General features: G+C 35.2%; 1 protein-coding gene across 1 annotated transcript in view; it reads left to right on the top strand.

Moving 5' to 3' along the window:
* Nucleotides 1–1,835: 1,835 nt before the first annotated feature.
* Nucleotides 1,836–19,847, top strand: part of LOC145686262 (tyrosine-protein kinase transmembrane receptor Ror-like) — a 623,893-nt gene continuing 605,881 nt past the window's right edge. Inside the window, exon 1 of the mRNA XM_081759379.1 lies at nucleotides 1,836–2,496. Within this exon, the coding sequence (XP_081615505.1) occupies nucleotides 2,400–2,496 (97 nt within the window). The 5' untranslated portion in view covers nucleotides 1,836–2,399. The remainder of the gene's footprint in view (nucleotides 2,497–19,847) is intronic.

Consider the following 19,847-nt stretch of genomic DNA (forward strand, 5'->3'; position numbering starts at 1 on the left):
GGGACTTATAAGTTGGGTACCATCCAGGCATTTGCCTGATGTGAATGAGGGAAACCCAGAAAAACCTTATTCAGGGTGGCTGGCCTGAAAAAGCGTTTTACACTTTTTCGACCAAGTGCTCCCACCGGGAATCGAACTCAGGACCGAACCGCACCGAAGGGGAGGACGTTAGCGACTACGCTATACTAAATAATCGATTAACTTTTACAAATAATGTACCTAGTAACGATAAGCAATGAATTGACTTGCATTTTTGTGTGCAGCGATGTGTCTCACTCTCAACTAATTGTAACTTATTTAGTTCCTGTAAGTATTTATTAAGATCACACAGTGAACGCGTTACTCCACACGATGACTTCTGCAAGAAGCCGAATTATTATTATTATTATTATTATTATTATTATTATTATTATTATTATTATTATTATTATTATTATTATTATTATTATTATTATTATTATTATTGGTGGTGTTGTTGTTGTTGACAATAGATAGACAACGGACTCACTCCATTAAAGATTCGGCCAAGATAATCTGTCTATCAGAATTTTATTTGATTTGTAACTAGATGAATATACCCATTCTTCGCGTGGGGGCTGTATTTGGAAGTCAACGCCTGTGGGAGTATCACTATTCATTTCCACGACCGCGAAAACTATGGCTTTGACACTAATATCGGTCATTTTGGTCTATATTTACGTGTCTTGGTATTCCCTCCCCCCGCTAACCCCCGGATCGCATACAAAGGTGGCTGAATTTGCAAGACATCGCTAATGAAAGTCTTACCATTGATCTCAGCGACCGCGAACATTATGTATTTGACACTAATATCGGTCATTTTAGATTACTTTTTCATGTCTCGGTATCCCCCCCCCCCCGGTGATCCCGGCCCGCAGCGGAATAGGATCAATTTGGAAGTTAATGCGATCAGAGTTTCACCATTGATCTCAGCGACCGCGAAAACTATGAATTCGACACTAATATCGGTCATTTTCTACTATTTTTACATGTTCAGGTTGCCCCCTGAGACCTCCCTGGTTCGAATTTTGAAAAAAAAAAAAAAAAACCGCTTCGCCTTGGTCTGGGGCCTGGACCAAGGTATCCGTGACCCAAATTTGGTAACTCTCGGTCCACTCGTCTGGTCCCCAGGCCGCACAAAGACACACAGACAGACAAACTTTATTTTATTTATATTAGATGGGCCCGAAATTTATTTTTTGCAGGCAGGCCCGTATAGTAATCGTTACGCCACTACTCAGAGCATTGGTATTATGTATTTTCCTCGTCACCATCTATTACATTATCATTCACTTATCATCGTCTCCTTTAGTCATCATTTAGTCGATAGCAAACACGTGGGCAAATTTTTTTTAAAAAATGAAATAAATCGAACTGATTAGATGGATGTATTTTGGTTGAGCTCTGGTAAAATACAGTATATTGAACTTCATGTTATAAAGCTGAAAATTACAACTAAACAATAAATACAAAACTTTTTTTTTTTACTCCGGGTGTGCGTATGTAGAAGCAAACATGGGGAATTGCTAGACATGGAGGGGGCAGAAGTGGGTGGGGTTTGGCAAAATCACTGCATGATGACAGTTGTCAAGTCGAGTGACATCTTGTTTCCTTCCTACGAAACGGTCAGTCAGTCCTTCCTTTTTTCTTCCCTTTTTATTTTTACTTGCTATTTGGTTGCTTGGAATCGTCTTCGTTCTCTCTTCTCCCGCTGTGTTTTGTACTTTTCTTTCAGTTCGCTTCCATTCGTGTATCCTCGGCTACACTCGAGTGGCAGTGGCATGCCAGTGTTTCTTCTCTCGGCTATGGAGGAACCAACAACCAAGTTGCGAGCGGGGGATGACGGAACGACAACAGAACAGTTGTTGAACAGCCAGCGCAGTTCAGTCGCCTGTTGACCGTGCGTGGATCAAGAGTAAACCATGTGATCGTCGTGAATAATAACAAGGCGTTTGCGGAACACGTGACGAATCGAAACATTTTTGTTGAGTCTTTTCTATCTTTTTTTAAATCACTTTCTCAAGATGTATTTTTTCTGTTTCTTCTCGAATTGGAATGTCGTGACAAGAAACTGTGATATGTGTTGTTTGGGTTATCAAAAGGTGTTTGTGAACACGTCATAGGCCAGTCTTACCGAAAATAAAAGTAATAACACAGTTGGGAAACAAAATAAGACACGCATGCATACATCTGTGTTCGTTTCTTACGACAGTTATGTTTATTTCTAAATATTTTTAGTGATATTCGTGTATCTTAAAACATTCTTGTTTATTTATGTGTTATGATACGCGAAGTGAATTTGTTTCACGCATTTTTTTCCTACCAGTTTGAAGTAATTATTATTTTCCGGAGTGTTTTGTGAACTTGATGTGAAACATAGTATGGCCAACTGGAATTTTCTGTTGCTTTTTCTGGGTCTGCTATTCAGGAGATCTTATGGACATGTATTTGGAGGGGTACCCATTATCGATGAAAAAGGTAAGTGTGATTCTTTTAGCTTAATCATCAAAAGCAAACAGAAAATTAGCTTTAGATCAATTTTAAAATTTTTTGTGGTATTTTCAGAATTTTTGTTCAAGAAACAAGTTGGACTGTAGGACGTTACGCCTTCTTCTTTGCCTGCGGTGCATAGATTTTTTTAAAAGGATCATTATATAGTTAGGATTTCTCAACTTCCTTGAGGTTAAAGATACGCGGAAACATTACTGTCAGTCTGTCCGTAGTGCACTTCTGTATCTCGTAGTACTTCTTATATATATATATATATATATATATATATATATATATATATATATATATATATATATATATATATATATATATATATATATATATAATCTTTAAATGTTCGATCATTAGAATTCCACACTTTCGAACTTTCCGAAATGCTATTTTGAAAGCACTTTAATTTCTCTTTTTGAGTCAGACTGACTGAGGTTTTGGTTTCTAGCGAGCGTAGGGCGAGATATTAGTATTTTACGTAAAAGTAAATTATGGAACCCTCATCTATAAAGGTGAAATATAAGTGCTGAAATAATACTCTGTTCTGTATACATCAACATGAATAATAACAACACACAGGTAATAATAATAATAATAATAATAATAATAAAACTCCTTCATAGTTGTATTGCTAACTTACGCGCCTTCGGCACGAGGGACAGGTTCGATTCTCGGTAGAAACTCATTTTCGTATTATAGGCTGTAGGCAGGACCGTAACTTGTGGGGCTCCCCTCCGTTCGAGGGGGTCCCACTTTAAGACAAAATTTTACTTACTCTATATACGATACGAACATGAAATTATAAATGAAGCATCAAACAGATTCAGTACATTAAATAAACAAAACAGCACACAAAAGGTAAATAAAACAAAAATGAGTCGTAGGCCCATTTCAGTAAAAAAAAAAAAAAAGTCTAGTATTAGAGGTCCTAGAAATAATATTTATTCGTATGGCTTTGAGATTTGGCAATATTGTCCCCTTAACTAATTTGTCATGTATGGAACGGGCCCAGGGGCGTAACTAACAGCCCCGCAGACCTTACCGTGCGGGAAGGTCCACAGGCTTTGGGGAGCAAATAAGATCCAAATAGAGGGGGCCCAAGTATTAATGCTTGCCCCCCGCCCTTAGAAAAAAAAGGCTGGTAAATTATGAAAGTGTGAACGAGTTAAGTTCATAATCAAGACCATAGTCATCTTGATATCGAGACAGGGGCTACTGTAAAATTTAGGAAGCAATTGCCTATTTTAATATATAACATTTTAAATTAGCCTCTAAATTTTGCTTGCTAAGGAAAATTTAGGTGGGACTGAATCCACCTAGTCATCTTCGTTTACATGTTTGTACATGGTGTTCATGTTCATGGAGATGCCATTTTAACTTTAATATTATTGTCACATTCTAAATCCTAACCATTCAAAAATTTCTGTACTTGGTATTATCTGATATTACTGAAATTTATACTTCCCCTGAGCTGCTGCATTCCAATGCGTTTTATATTTTCTTGAATACTATCGGAACAAAACATATCCTAACACTGAACTATTCAGCTCGATTCTAGTTTTCAATTCTGAACCTAACGTGATTTATAATTGTTTCAGGAAAGAATTGGTGATGTGATGATAGGGGAAGAAGAACATAGAATCTGATAAACTGTGTGTACAATGTTGTCCACCAGTAGGTCACATGTTTTCCAATCGAACCCTTGACTCTTCGCATCTAGATCAACGCTGTATCACAGGGGTGTTGTACTCGTAAATCTAATTTAGATGAGATCATTAAAAATATATTGCTTTAGGAAGTTGGTTTCTCAAGACAATTCGACGTGATCTATTTGATGATGCTTGAGTAGTAAGTAGTTATCTACTACAGAAAGTTAGTTAGATTAATTATAGTTCTACACAGACCTGTACCCACAACAGTAAGACAGGGAAGATAACGTTCGTAGTTTATTTTTGTTATTTATTAAATATGATTTTCCTTAGTGCGCTATGGAACACGAAAATAGCCTATCTAAAATACATTGAAAAATTAGCACAGTTTAACATGATTATAACTGCTTTTAAACATTGAAAAATGAAGGCTTAATTCTATGAAGTGAATATACTGTAGAACATGCTTTCGTGTAGAAGACAAAACTGTCTTTCTTACGAAAAGAAAAGGAAATACTGGCGTAGCCAGGTTAGTACAATAAATAAAATAACGGCTTCTTAAAAAAAAAAAAAAAAAAAAAAAAAAAGCTTCTGGAAACAACATATGACTGTATTCATTTCACACGTCCTTCACCAGTGCTAGAAATCGTCACTTATTCAATATGGACAGAAGCTTATGCGAAAAGTGGCCGAAGTTTTAAAAAAAAGTCCGAAAATGCTAAAATCATAAGTTGGGTTGTTTATTCCGCACTCCAACTAACTTTTCCCTTTCGCTTGCAATGAAATAAGGGACAAAGCTGAAAGGGACACTAAACTCATTTTTTTTTTAAATTAACCCATCACAATAGGTGAATGTTCAATTTATAATATTAGGCCTAACTAGTATAGTATTATTTTTCTTGAATAGTATCTACATTTATAACAGTGTTGCATTGTCAGAAATAACATTCAATCTTGTAAGATTGTAATTTATCATTTCATTTTTGTGGTATGTAAAACATAATTTTTAAAACGATGGGTCGCGGAGAATTAACACTAGTTACAAGGGGTCCCTGACATCAAAATGATTGGAAAACGCTTTGCCAAACCATTAATTCGTATTCTATTGAGCACAATTGCTAAATATATTTTCAGCCTACATCTGGTTTACCTCCGTCAGATTTTTAGATAACGTGTCCTTATTATCCTGTTACGGTTGTTTTTTTAAGTTATCTTCTGTTCAAAGTTAGTTTGAATTAAAATGTGATGCAACTGTTATTTAGAAACTATCTATCACGAGATGTAGTTGTATTTTACAGAGTAATTTTGTTTAAAACTTGAGTTGGCATCGTAAATCATAATAAGTTTATTTAATTAACGTTAAAAAAAGGTATATTGGGAAAATATTTGATGTATTAGAATTTTGGGCAAGTTTACTTTCAAGCAATTACTCGCATTTATGTTTTGTATTATTTTTTGAAATAACACTTATTTTTGATCTGTAATTTATAGTTCATATGATCGACAAATTCTGATTTATACACACATTATAGGCTACAAATATTTTTTTATATCTTTATTTGAGTTTAGAATTTAAATTCGTACTTTAAATAAATAAAGTTCTTTTCCGATCAGTATGAGACGTGAAGGTACCATAGTGTGCCATGACTGGTCAAACAGTCGATCGCTGGGCTATCGAGTGAATTGCATAACGTTTTAGACAAAAAAAAAATCTGAAAAGAAGTAACTTGTTTTGAAAGTGAATTCCGATAGAAGTAAAATGATTTCGAACAGTAGGATGAGCAGAAACATACCGTTTGCATCAAGTATAGGAACATTATTTGTCTTTATGTCAGAGGATATATATGTACGGTATATATATATATATATCAATATATCAGAAAAGAGTAATTGAAGCATTTCACGTGGCTGAGTGATAAACCCTTCGTTTATTAGATTAGGAATGTAGCCTATATGAGAATATTTTGATTATTAGAGCTAAGGATTACAGCTAATACCGGTATCTGAAATGGGGAATTAGTATGTAATTGTTATGTGTACAAACTGTGTAACATTTCCGGCGATTAATGTCCTTTAATATAGCAAATAAAATAACTTACACCTTCGTAAACATCATGGTCCAAGCGGATTTGCAGATGAGATCATGAGTAAACTATCAGTTATCATGCTCAATAGATGGATTATCATCACTAAAGTGCACTGAAGAGAACTGTTGCGTAATGTAACAGTTTGTGGATAAAATTTCACCTTAACGCAGAACAAACACTTACTGTGCAGAAATAGAAGTAAATAGGTCATTGGCATTCCGTTCAGAAACAAACAAGTGTTCAAAAAGCTCATTCATCAGTGAGGGCTTCCGTTGCGTTCCATTGTTTGTGTCAAAATAAAAATCAGCAGAATAAGATTTTTATCAAATTTCCGCTTCCCGCTATGATATGAATATTAATTGCACTTGTTACTTATCAGCATCAACAATGATAAACAAATAAGAAAAACAGCTTGAGAATGATGTGGAAGCGCTATTCTCGCTGGAAACGAATTAGAGGACGAAGTAATATCTTTTAGCGCTCATTTCTTCAGAGTGTAGCGTCTCTTTGCAACATCGACTCCATACAAGACGTGGATAGTGTAAGAGGGATCCGATTCACCGTAATAGTTCAAATTTCAAGGATTTCTGACGGGAATCGGACTCGAAACACGTGCACCAAAAGCGCTTGCGTTAACCACTAGTCCAACGTTCTTTTTATTTGTTTACTTTTAAGAAGTTAATTGAATAATCTACATTTTTCAATTACTTGTTTTACGTCTTCACTCTTACCTTTTCCTTTCTCAGTTACTTGATTTCACTCTTTTTACCATTTACTATTTGAACACAGAAATATCGACGATAGTTAAAATTTTACATATGCTCTCACACCAGGGATCGAACTCAGTGCCACGTCTACCAAAGGCGCAAACGCTAATCACTAGACCAGCGGGAAGGGATCCAACGTTCATGCGGAATAACAGCCCGTAGAACGGTAGGACATAATGTGTAGGGTCAATTTTTAAGATGCATAATATTTGACACGCCCATATAGTCAGTTGATATATTTTGTGTACAATGAGTAATTTCGTTTGAAACAAATAATTTAGTTTTGACTCGAATTATGCAAATACCTCATTCGTGGCTAAGCGGTTAGCGTACACGCCTTTGACGTGGGAGACCCGGGTTCTATTCCTGGCAGGATCTCATGTGGTTCGGATTCCACATTAATCAGTAGGTCCATGTATCATATAGCCTCGCTGCTGAACAGGACGTTAAACTGAAAATCAACTCGATTCAACAAGCTGATCTCTAGTTCCAGGAATATCTCTTCAAAATATTTCAGAGTAAATTGTGTTAATGCATTATTCAATTAAAGAAAGCATTCTTACTGTATAAAATATCAATAAACTTATTTGTGGAAAATATACCAAAGAGCGTGTTTTGACACTTGAAAAAAATCGCTGTTGACTTAACTTGCCTTAAGAAATATATTCAGTGCATGCTGCTCAATCGAGACACAGACTATACGTCTTTTGAGTATAGAAATCGTGTTCCGTGTGTAATATTACAATATACAGTATGTATTTCGTACATAACATCATATTTTAAAACCTACTTTTCCTCAAATTCAAAGCTAAGTGTTTCTAAAGACTTAATAGTTTTTTTTAATGCTTCTTAGTATTTAATTATTTTGAGATAGTCCTCACAAATAACAAGACAATTGTTGCAGAAAAAAAGAGTAGATCTATGTCTGAAAATGATTATTACTACTTCGAACATAACATTTTATCATCGCATCGAAGAATTTAAATATCAAAATCAATAAGAGCATGATTATAGCTAATGTGGACAGTGAGACAAGAAATTAATTGTCTCGAAATAATACGAGACGAAAAATACATTTTAAAATCGAGACGAGATAAGAAACGTTACATTTTTCGTATAGTTTTCGAGAAGAGGAGAGAAATTTTACGGGTCTCGTGGCAACATTCATTCGCTCATCTTAGATGTCAAACACTGTTTTAGTGCCACATGGATTAGTAGTATAAAAGTATAAATTGATAAAGTGATCGTAAATACAGTGAAAGAGCATTTATCAACATTTAAAGACATGCATGTCATTATATAATGTATTCCAGTTATAAATACAATTTAAATTTAGACGTGCAAGTTGATACTTTATAATCGTACTTTATTTTTTTCTTATCATCTGAATACATAGTGCATTCTGAATATTTAATTTATTTTTGTACAGTATTTGGATCAGCTGAGAAATAGTGAAGATCGGAAATTAAGCCCTTGCCACTACATATGACACTACATGATTTAAGAGTTTAAATTTAAACAACCTTCGTTTCAGATTTTACCAGAATAACATGATTATCCATTCACGTAAGAGTTTCGCGTTTATTATTATTGTATTAATATGCAATTTATTTAAAAGATCTTCAAATTCAGGCGAGTCCCTTGCTTCCCGCAAATTACGCCCCCAATTGAGTTACCTTTCTACATAAATTAATGTTTAATTGAACCCTTTTGTTTAATATTTGATTAATTGTACGGTATTTCATTATTTCTGTTACGTTGTTACACCTATAATATTAGGACAGAAGTGTGGTCAGTGTCTCAGCATTTCATACATTGCACTCCGAAAATTTGCTTTTCTAACATTAGTTCTGTGCTGTGAACGAATTTTTATGTTCGTTTGGACATGAACATTGATGTTATAAGGATAAAATTCTATATATGTTTTCATTAATGTTAAATTTTCAACATATATCTTTATATAGCATTTAAATTTCCTATTACTAATTGTAAAATTCTGTAATGACTACTGTACTTTCAAAATTCAAGTATATAAATTTACGATTTGAGACGAGACTTGTACAAAATTGACGAGATAAACCGAGAGAAAATTTTTATGTCTCGTCTTGTCTCGTGGGCTACGCTAATTATGATATGACCGTCGTATTGAGTTGGTATCTATTGCGATCTATAGTTTCAAAATATAAAAAGAAAAAAAGAGAAGAGAAAGCTTTTAGAGAAGTATTTGTCCCGAAAGTAGACGAAATGTTAGTTATACATTGTATAGTCTCCGAGTGCTGTAATTACAAGTGACCAAGTAATGACATCGAGACGTCTGAGTTGTCCAGGACGTGAATGTCTAGGACTACTAGACGATGTTCTTCAGCTCAGTATGCCTTCTTTTTCAGACTCTGAAACTTCTCGTATCATTGAAAACTTATCGAGTAAATGTAAAATCTTTTGTGAAATCCAAAAAAAATTCCTTTTAAAAAATCTTCCATTTGGCAACCATATGAGTGTCGCTCGTAGAGTAAATACGCGTAGATCTTGTAGTCTAGCCTGAAACACCACAGTTGGCAAGTCTATACCTGATCCTTCCTGACAGATCTTGATTGTATCAACACGTGTTTTATTTTGCAAGTTGTGTAGTTTTGCTTCTGCGTTCTAGATAAGAAAAGGTACACTCATGTCCAAAATGATTGTCGCATATCTATAACTGTCTCCTTGTAAGAATATAATTTGATAATGACTGCAGGGTACTTTTAATACTGATACTATGTGTATAATCGAGAAATGGATATTCGTGGTAAATTTCATAAAAAGAATTATAAATAAGAAAATTAGAATGAGTGAAACAAAATGTTGCTAAATGGACAAGAAAATTTTATTTTCGTTTTATTGTTCTTATTTGACATGATATTTTCCACATACATGTCTTTGCCGATCATACACATATTAACACTATAAGAAATACAGGGCGAATTCGTTATCAAATTATATTCCTACAACAACATATTTATAGACATGCGACAATTTTTTTGGACATGAGTGTACATACTTCAGTATTTGACAACTGCTCATTCTATTATGTAGTTGTGGAAAGCTGGCGTCTAACAAGTATCTTCAAGTGCTGTAAAGGAAACGAAGAGGAGGATAGTTCGCCAATCATCCACTATTCTTTCACGCTGTTTGTAGGAAATGAAATTCACTAACCGAGCTGCTGTCATATTGATTCATCTGCCAAATTTAATTATTTTTGTTATTTAGAGACCTGTGTACAAGTTATCCTCTCATATTAGATTAGGGAATTAAACCCGGCCCCACACACACAGTAATAATAAAAGAATAGGGTGTTGATTGAAAATAGTGAAGAGAAGCAACTGCATACCCTAACTTTTGTGCTACGTTTTTCAGTTTGAATTTATTTCACATGTTTTGATATTAGTCGGTGCTTATCAGAAATTTCTTGGAGAAGGCAGCAATAATAAATAAATAAATAAATAAATAGAATGCTAGGCGTTTAGTACTGCTGTACAATTACCAGCAAACATTGGTATGTACACCATACGTGGTCTTTTGTCAATAACTTCGGGAAAAAATCTCAATTTTCATTGTTTTTCGTGACGTAGAAAGAACGGAATTTTCTGTACAGTGCTGAAAACTGTGCTGTAGTTCGTCACTATGTAAGTAAGTTACCGAATAGAAGTATGTACTTTTTTTTAATAGGCTTATCATCATTTTTACTGGTGCCTGTACGGAGAGGCATGTAGCCACTACGAAGGGAGAGTTGAACTTCCACTGTGCGTAAGGTTGATGGAATTTACTGACGAATTTTTTGTAGCAGTTGAGTCTGTTTTATATTTCGTTCGCTATGCATAGTTTGTTGTTTTCGCTCACTTAACAACGCTAATCCATGAATTCTGTTGTTTGATGATCCCTGAAGATGACGTCAGTATAAACAAGTTTTTTTCTTTCCCCCCCCCCTTTACCACAGGATTGCGTCCTGTGTTCTGTTTATTTATTTCTTCTCTACGTTTCAGATGTGTTTTTAATTTTATTTTTGTGATTCAAATAACGGTGTTTAGATGCCATTTTTGTCAAGAGATTTTGTAAATGGTGAGATAGTAGTTTCCTGCTTATAAAATGAAGTTGCATGTTGTCCTCATCTTTCTTAATAGTATTCGGTAGTGTTGTGTACGTCAATTAATCTCTATTTCAGTAGTCAACGCAACTAAACGGAATCTTGAATGGGATTTGCCTGGAATCTAGCAACCGCGGATTATGTCATAGCTACGATTCGGCATTTCTTTTTTAAAGTTCATTGGAACATGTGTTTTATAATTTACATATGCTGTATATGCACCCATAAAAATTAACTTTATTTTTTTAAGCCTTTCACTACGTTGTATTAGTATAGAAGCTTTTGTTTATTTTTTGTTGTAAATTACCGTAATCCTAGATACTTAAGTGAATTTTACTCTGCATGGGTTTAAAGTTATTAGCTGAAGTACTTTTTAAAATTTTAATTTTAAATATCCTACAAGAATAATCAACATATGCGAAATATTATAGTATTCCAGGTTTTGTGTATGCAAAGTTAATAAGTAAGGGTATTGGTTGAATTTTTCTCGTTAAGAATTTACTGCTACTACTACTATATAGTGGGACTGAGAAAGAACCTCCGTCAGGATCGCCGGACGTGGGTTTGGAACTCAAAACGTCCTGAATGTGAATCAGAAAGGCTAACCATTATTCATGCTTTATTTTTTAAATAATATTTTAAAGCAATCAATAGCATTAGGTTTTTTAAAGTTGACTCGTGACATTAATTTATGAAGTGAAGAGAGGAGATTTATGTGTAGTAAAAATACTAAAATACATTTTATGTAAAGTTAGTTTATGGTGAGTGAATTATTGGATGGATTTGGCCCTTTTGCAGCCTACAGCCTTGCATGGTAATTAAGCGTAACTAATGCGAAGATAGGATATAGTGTGACAAAAACTTCCAACGTTTTTGGTTATTTCAAAAAGGACAGGTTTGACTAAAATGAAAAGAAGTCATCCAGAACCGTTTTTGACAGCTCGTAAAGCAATATGTCAGCAATTGAACTGGACAAAGTGTCAGATATTTATATGGCAGGTTAGTTCCATGAACAATAAGAACTAGGAAGTAAAGATTTATAGCGGGACTGTATTTAGAATGAAGAAAAAGAAAAGAATGTAGAGGGTGGATATTGTTGTCAAAACATTTTAGCTCAGTGGGTTTGGAAGGGATTTCATGCTCTGTGATAGAAAGTTCTCCGGTCAGTAGAAGAAGCATGTGTTGTATTGTTTGAAAAAAGAAAGAAAGAAAGAAAAGAAATGTCAGTGCTTTCGTTGTGAGGTCAACTTTCACCGTGTTCATTATATTTGTATAGGAGGGACCAAGGAGAGCATTTCCTGTTCTTACAATTGACAGTGGTCAAATGGTCAGTGGAGGGTATTCCTTTTATAGGATTGTGAAGAGCAAGGATTATATGAAGAGTAAAAGGGCAGTCTTCTTTACATAGAGTTGCTCAAACTTGTACACTCGTGGAGAAAATGAAAAGACGCAGTTCATCCTGTGAGGTTTTAAAATGAAATGAAATCTTTAAGTTTTACGTCCCACGTGTATGCCAGCTAGGCTAAAGGAGACGGTGATGATGAGAGATGAGTGAAATGATGGAATGAAGAAAGTGGGAGGAAACGGGAGAACCCCGAAAAAACCCAGGAGCACGGTGTTTGTCCACCACAAAGTTCACACGGCGTGAGCTGGGATCGAACCAGGGGCCCCAAGCACCGGAGGTGAACGCCCTACCACTGAGCCACCGCTCCCCCCTGTGAGGTTTTGGTATCATATTCTTGTAGAACTGTATGTTGTACCCCAGGCATTTTTAGCTAGTCCTGAAATAATTCAGATGATGGCAAAAGATGCACAAGAAGTTAAGTAACGAATTATGACTAGAAATAAATAGAGCAAAGGAAAGACCTTACAAACAAACCATGAGGACATAGAATAAGGTCTAATTAAAAGGCTGAGGAAACAATAGGAAATATACAGCAAGTTAAATCCACGGAAATTCGCTGAAAACAAACGGGAATCACAGTGACTGTAGGAAGTAAGAATAAGTAGATAGTTGGCGAGGAAAACAAATTTTTAGGAAGATGGGAAGAATATCTTGAGGACTTAGGGAAAGACTGCATAGTTTTGATGTTGAAAGGGAAAAGCACAGTAAGCAAAGATGATAAAGGATTCACAATACTAAGGAACTAGTGGACACGACCGCTAGGGTTCTGTTCGGACATGAAAATATTTTTAGCGAGGCTCACTCGTGATTAAATGATTACCATATACAACTTTGGTGCAGGAGGCGAGGGTTTGATTCCCAATAGCAACTCATGTGATTTGCATCTGATCTTGAGCTGTGTAGGTTGACATTTCATAACCTTGGCGCTGAAAATATACCTTAAATTCCAAACAACAATTTTGTGTTATGTAGAACTTAGAATTGGATTTCTATTACATTATTATTATTATTATTATTATTATTATTATTATTATTATTATTATTATTATTATTATTATTATTATTATTATTATTATATGCTTTGGGGGAATCCTGAATTTCTTTTAGATGTGTTCGAAACTACTATATGAAGTCTAAAAATGTAGTTGGTTTGTAAGAAAAAATAATAATTGTTTGTCACAGTAACGAAGATAAATGGAATGGATTTAACAGCAAATAGTTTTGTTAGCAAGAGAAAAAATTAGTTACCGGAGAATAAGGGAGTGCTACAAACGGAATTCTCTATTTATTGGACTTCATGTTGTTCTAAGAAAGACAAGTGACACAAAACAATCTCTCATTTGTCTCTCTCTCTCTCTCTCTCTCTCTCTCCCTATTCCCGTACCTTTAGTCATAATCTTTTTATTAATTGTTTCCACAAGAAAAATTCATTGTCATGGTTAAAATATTGGTCTAGGATTGTCATTTTGATAAATGTTACTAATGACTGTGAAAAAGCCTGTATCGTTTCTGTTCTTCAGAAGTTATCAACCCTAGCAAAATTTCTGCATTTATTCTATCGTTTACGAGAAGAAGCTTTAAAAGAGGCTGAGGACAACAATGCATCCCCTACTCCATCATAAGAAAAAAAATAATTAATCTTTTAGTATATCTATTCATTTGTATTTGTTGTTGTTTATATTCACGTTAGGAGTGTGTCACAAACCTGTAGAATTGTATTATGGGCCACAGGCCTTCAATACAAATAAATAAATACATTCTGTTCTTCCTCCATATAAATTGGAGTCACTTTTTTTTTTTTCTATTCTAGTACTATATCACAAAACCCAGTTGATTAGTTTACTTGTACTTTCGATTTCTGATAGAGATATATACATATCGTTGGTAAAGCTCGACTTGTAGTTCGCATCCCACTTTTAATCAATAAGTTCTCTCTTATTAGTCGTGGTTCTGAAATGGAATGGCAAACTTGATTTATTAATCAGTTTAGTTTTCTGTATTTCGTTTTAGAAGCATGGCATGTCGTCGTTCCAATAGAGAGGTTAGAATAATGTATAAAAATCCAAGTAGAGAGAAAGTCTGTAGTTTTTATGATTGTTGCTAGTCGAAAAGTTTTTGTTTGTTTGTTTGTTTGTTTTGTGTGCCCCTTTTCTTTGTGGTGTAGGTGTTTAATGGTCGCACCTTTTTCAAGTCAAATGTGTAGGAATGATCGAGATTATATTTCTGTGGCGTTGATCCTTCTGGTTTCTTACACAAAGAGTTCATCGGTAAAAGGATGTTTTCATTTTTCATATATGCTATGCACATTCTCCAATTTTTCCTTTTTTTTGGGGGGGAGGGGGAGATTTTGCAGTATACGAGTATATCTGGTTAATAACATTAAAGTGGTTTTCCTGCGGCTCACTAATTCTGAGCGATCTCTAGAATTATCCTTACGTGAGATACTATTTTCTAAAGTACCATTTCAAAATACAAGAAACAAATTAAATTCATTCATAGTTGAGTTCGATGTTAGAAATAAATGTTCAAATGTTAATTTTGAACTAATAAAAATTTTAAGAAAACCAAAATTACTACTATTGGATCCAGGCTGGTAATTAGGGTGTAACTATAGAGCTCGGTCCACTGAAACTTTCAGCATAAGTACTGATTCAATGGTTGTAAATATTGTTACTCCTTATAAAATACATTGTAAAGATAGGGAATACGTGCTGCCATCTATTGCCGATAATCTAGTCTTTATACTCATGAGTTCAGTTTGGAGTTTAGCATCCCGTTCAGCAGCGAGGATATATGAGGAGTGGACCTATATTTTAAAGTGGAATCCGAACCATATAAGTTCGCCCTGAAATCGAACCCAACTCTCCCGTGCCAAAGATGCGTACGCAAACCATGTAGCCACGAGGAAACTCTACTCTCATCTTATGGCCATTGTGGACTGGGAGCTCGTGCGGCTCACTACCCTGAACAAGGCTCGCGCTCACTAATCGCAATGAGGCTTGTGCTCCCTTGATCTAGCGTTCAGTAAACTCATTGGTCTCACGGTTACACTAAAGACCTTGCACTTATTGTCCTTAATGAGCTCACGGTGAGTTGAACTGAGTCTGTGGCTCGCTGTACCCTGATAGGGTAGCGCAGCGATTAATTACAGACGCCGAGAGCCGGACTTGCAAGTTTAAACACTTTGACCTTCATACTTACTAAGTGTTGCTCACGAGAGAAGGCATGTCTCGTCTCATCTCGATTCCCGTCACGTAAACGAGACGAGACACAACAATACGAGAAATTTCTCGAGTCTCGTTTGCACACTTGTTCACCCAAGTCTTAAATTTCTCGAGTCTCGTTTGCACACTTGTTCACCCAAGTCTTAAATTTCTCGAGTCTCGTTTGCACATTTGTTCACCCAAGTTTTAAATTTCTCGAGTCTCGTTTGCACATTTGTTCAGCCAAGTTTTAAATTTCTCGAGTCTCGTTTGCACATTTGTTCAGCCAAGTTTTAAATTTCTCGAGTCTCGTTTGCACATTTGTTCAGCCAAGTTTTAAATTTCTCGAGTCTCGTTTGCACATTTGTTCCGCCAAGTTTTAAATTTCTCGAGTCTCGTCTGCTCACTTGTTCACCCAAGTCTTAAATTTCAAACCTTGTTTTGGTGTTACGTGATTTATAGTATAAAAAATATAAATTGATAAAGTGATTGTACGAATATAATGGACATTTATCAACGTTTAAAGATGCACAGGTTATTATACAGCATAAGAAAAACACTTGGCGTAACAGCCCTTTTTGTAGGCCTGAACCGCTCCAATGCCATCTCTTAGCGACCGGCTGAACTACGTCCAGCCTAGCGACGAATATATGGTGAGCACGCTGCGTCTAACAGGCGTATCAGGAGCTTCCTAGGCCTAATACTTTAGTAGACGTCACATCTTTTATTCGCGTGATTTTTCAGTTTGCTTCACGATTCTGAGTGGACGCCGAAAATTGGGAATCACCGACTGGAAATCGAACCCGAAACCACGCTCTAAGCACTAAATTACGCTATCTCTTCCTTACGCAGTGTAAGCACTTCAATAATAGATATGGTTTGAATGTTGTGGTTCTTCGTGGACCTCTCGGGAGGGATTCTTATAACTTCTAGAATTCTTCCGAGGATCGAGATGAGACGAAACTTCTACAAAATTATCTCTCGTCTCGTCCCGTTCCGTCTCGTTTCTTGGGCAACAGTATGGCATACAGATTACATGAATTTCTAGATTACAGACAAGTGTTTCAGTTTTATAATTTTATCAAAATTTTGTTTGGTTTACGTACAGGTAAAATGTTATTTCGTTACTTGAATTAGTTTTCTTCCTTCTTTCAGTGAAACAATAGAGTACATTTTATGGGTACGTAGTTTATCTTTCTTTTTTTGTATATAGGTGCGAATCAGAATATAATGAAAGTATACATGAACAGCTTGGCCCAGCTGTCTCTTTCTTTCTTTCAAACAGAAGTCTACCTCATCTGCATTGGAGTTGTCATTATTTACTTAGCGGTCCTTCGTTATTGCATTAAATTTTACATCTGTTGGTAGCACTCTGTTCGGTTGGTCTTTACATACAACAAGCTTTTGCAACATGTTAATTAACACCCAAAATACAAAGACAAGAGATAGAGAGAGAAGAAGACTGCTTGATATTTTTTGGTGGTAAGAAGTGTCTAACCTGCTTGTATACACGTTTGCTTGCTCATGCAGTTACTCTTTATACCGTTAAAAAACAGGGAAACGTTGTGGACGCTAATTGGTGTCTTACTGCTAAAAGCACGCGAGGGCGGGCTGCTTTTAATTAAACGGTTTCCAGGTTGGATTCTGAAAAGAAGACTTCTCTTCTCTGTTCTGCGCTCTACGGAGGAGGAGAAACCCCTGGAATGTCCTGGAATTTTTCTATTTTTCCCTCTTTTTTTCCTTTTTAACGAAAGAAATGCGTGCGTACGACTTGTCTCCCTTTTATTGCAAAGAGCTGGAACGAAGAGAAAAAAAATTAAGATGTTTTCCAGAAGTGAAGAAAGCTTCCCAAAACCCGTGTCTTGGTGTTGTGTGGAACAACGCTTCCCTTCTTACATACTAAAAGGCGGCTTTCAAAACTCAAGGACCACAGTAGTGGTTGGTTCTTTTTGATAAATTTGTTTTTCCAGTCGTAGAGACAGTTGCGACTTGTGAACAACTAACAGATAGCATGATACAAACTGTGTGTATCGATTTGAAATCCATCACAAGAAGCCTCGACATCATACTAAAATGTTCTGAAGCTGTTGTCTTTTGTTAGAATATGAAATCAATAGCAGAAAATCAGTATATAAATATTATGTATTTTATCAATTATTAACGAAGGAATTTTTCCAGCAAAAACTCTACTACTTATATATATATATTGCTTAGATTTCTCAACATTTTTTGTTTCTAGACTTATTCCCCTCTTAAACCTGGCGATTAAATAGTTTTTATGCTATGAGTCATGTAACACACACACACACAAAATGTTTTGAGATTTAAGATAGGTGAACTAGTCTTACCCACGTGACTCGAGGAATTTCTCGTCTCGAAAGCGAGACGAGAATCATAATGTCTCTCATCTCGTGGGCAACATTATGTGTGAATTTCTGAGTGAGACAGAACGAAAGAATAACTCCCGCCTCCATCAAGGATCGAACCTGGATCATATGATTATTCGTTTTAGGTAGATGCCTTATTGACTATAGTTGATAAATAAATGCCTTACTCTATTACTCACGTTGAACTTCCGGCAAATATTTCGAGCGTTTCTTGAAATCTGTTCTATGGAATTCAACATAATATAATCCTGAATTGCTGTATCTTCTTTTTATTTATTGGTTGGACATAGAAAGCCTGTTCACTTTAGAGGTCTGCACGTGCTCGGGTCGTGAATTTTTAAATATACAACCATATTTCTCGGGCCTAACTTTGTAAATATACTGTGCAACGGTATATATTGCACTGTTCTTTCTGGGGAACTTGAAAAGCACAACTGCAAAATGAATCCTCTACATAAAAATACAATTTTGCGTTAAGTTTCTGTAATTCGGGCTTATTTCGAGCTCATTTGTGTAATACTCACTGAGTGAATATGACTTTGTAATCATATTTTGTTATACTGAAGGTTCAAATAATGTTAAGTATTCTCTATTTCCTTAATAAAGTTCAATTAACCAAAAAAAAAAAAAAAAAGTTACAATGTTTCCTTGTTTTCTTTTGAATGAAGGTACGGAACACAGTTGGGTACGCGAAATTAGTGTTTTAACACCCACCCCCTGAACAAGATATTACGAGGAAATAAACACCGTATTAAGATACCATACAAAAATCCTGAAATAATATAAACTTAGGAGCTCATCCTCCCCTCCCCCTTCTTGGTGATATTCTGCGTATTATACTGACGGAACATGTTCCTTTTTAAAGCTTGTTCAAGAGAAAATATCCGATCATAACGGCTTTGACTTGTTCATACATTATAGTGTAAATTCGCCGTAAGCGGAACATGAAACATTATAGCAGGTAGCAGCTTCATTAACTAGTTCACGCCAAATAGCTCTACTTATTCGCTTCCTACACAATTGACTTCTGTTCAGTTTTCTTTTTACAGAATACAATTGTTTCTTTTATACGATACAGCTACATAAAAAAAAAAAAAAAAAAAAAAAGTCGCTGGCATAGCAAGGAATAGAATTTAGGTTTTCTAAAGTATGGAAGGATCCTCCAGATTGATTCTTTGTTAGGAAAACAACCGGATTTCCAGCTCATCCTGCTTGTCTAGTGGCTAGCGAGCGCGGGACTTTGGCATACAAGGTCCCCAGTTCGATTCACGGTGGATCAAGCTTTGAAATTTGAACGCGTTGTGGTAATTTGAATTCCACTTTAAACTATAGATCCATGTCTCATGCAGTCTCGGTGATGATAAGGGACGCTAAACTCTATAATTAATTAAGTAACCACATTTCCGTTTAAGAAACAATAATAATAATAAGATGCAATCGTACGTACAAGTATATACACATTGAAAAGCAACATAGTTTTCACTATAACACTCGTTTATTACATGTAGACACTATTATTACTATTATTGAAACTTTCTTGCAGCAAGTAACCTTTGTCAGTAATAATGAAATATATTGGTAGTTCGTAATTTTGTTAATGATAATATTTGATGTAAAATAGTTATATTATGCTTTATTGTAGGCTCTTTTTAAAAAAAAAGAAAGAAAGAAAAGAAAAGAAAAGAAAAGAAAAGAAAAGAAAAGAAACT

Source organism: Thermobia domestica, chromosome 5, assembly GCF_964235325.1.
Source record: "Thermobia domestica chromosome 5, izTheDome1.hap1.1, whole genome shotgun sequence".
Classification (NCBI taxonomy): Eukaryota; Metazoa; Arthropoda; class Insecta; order Zygentoma; family Lepismatidae; genus Thermobia; species Thermobia domestica.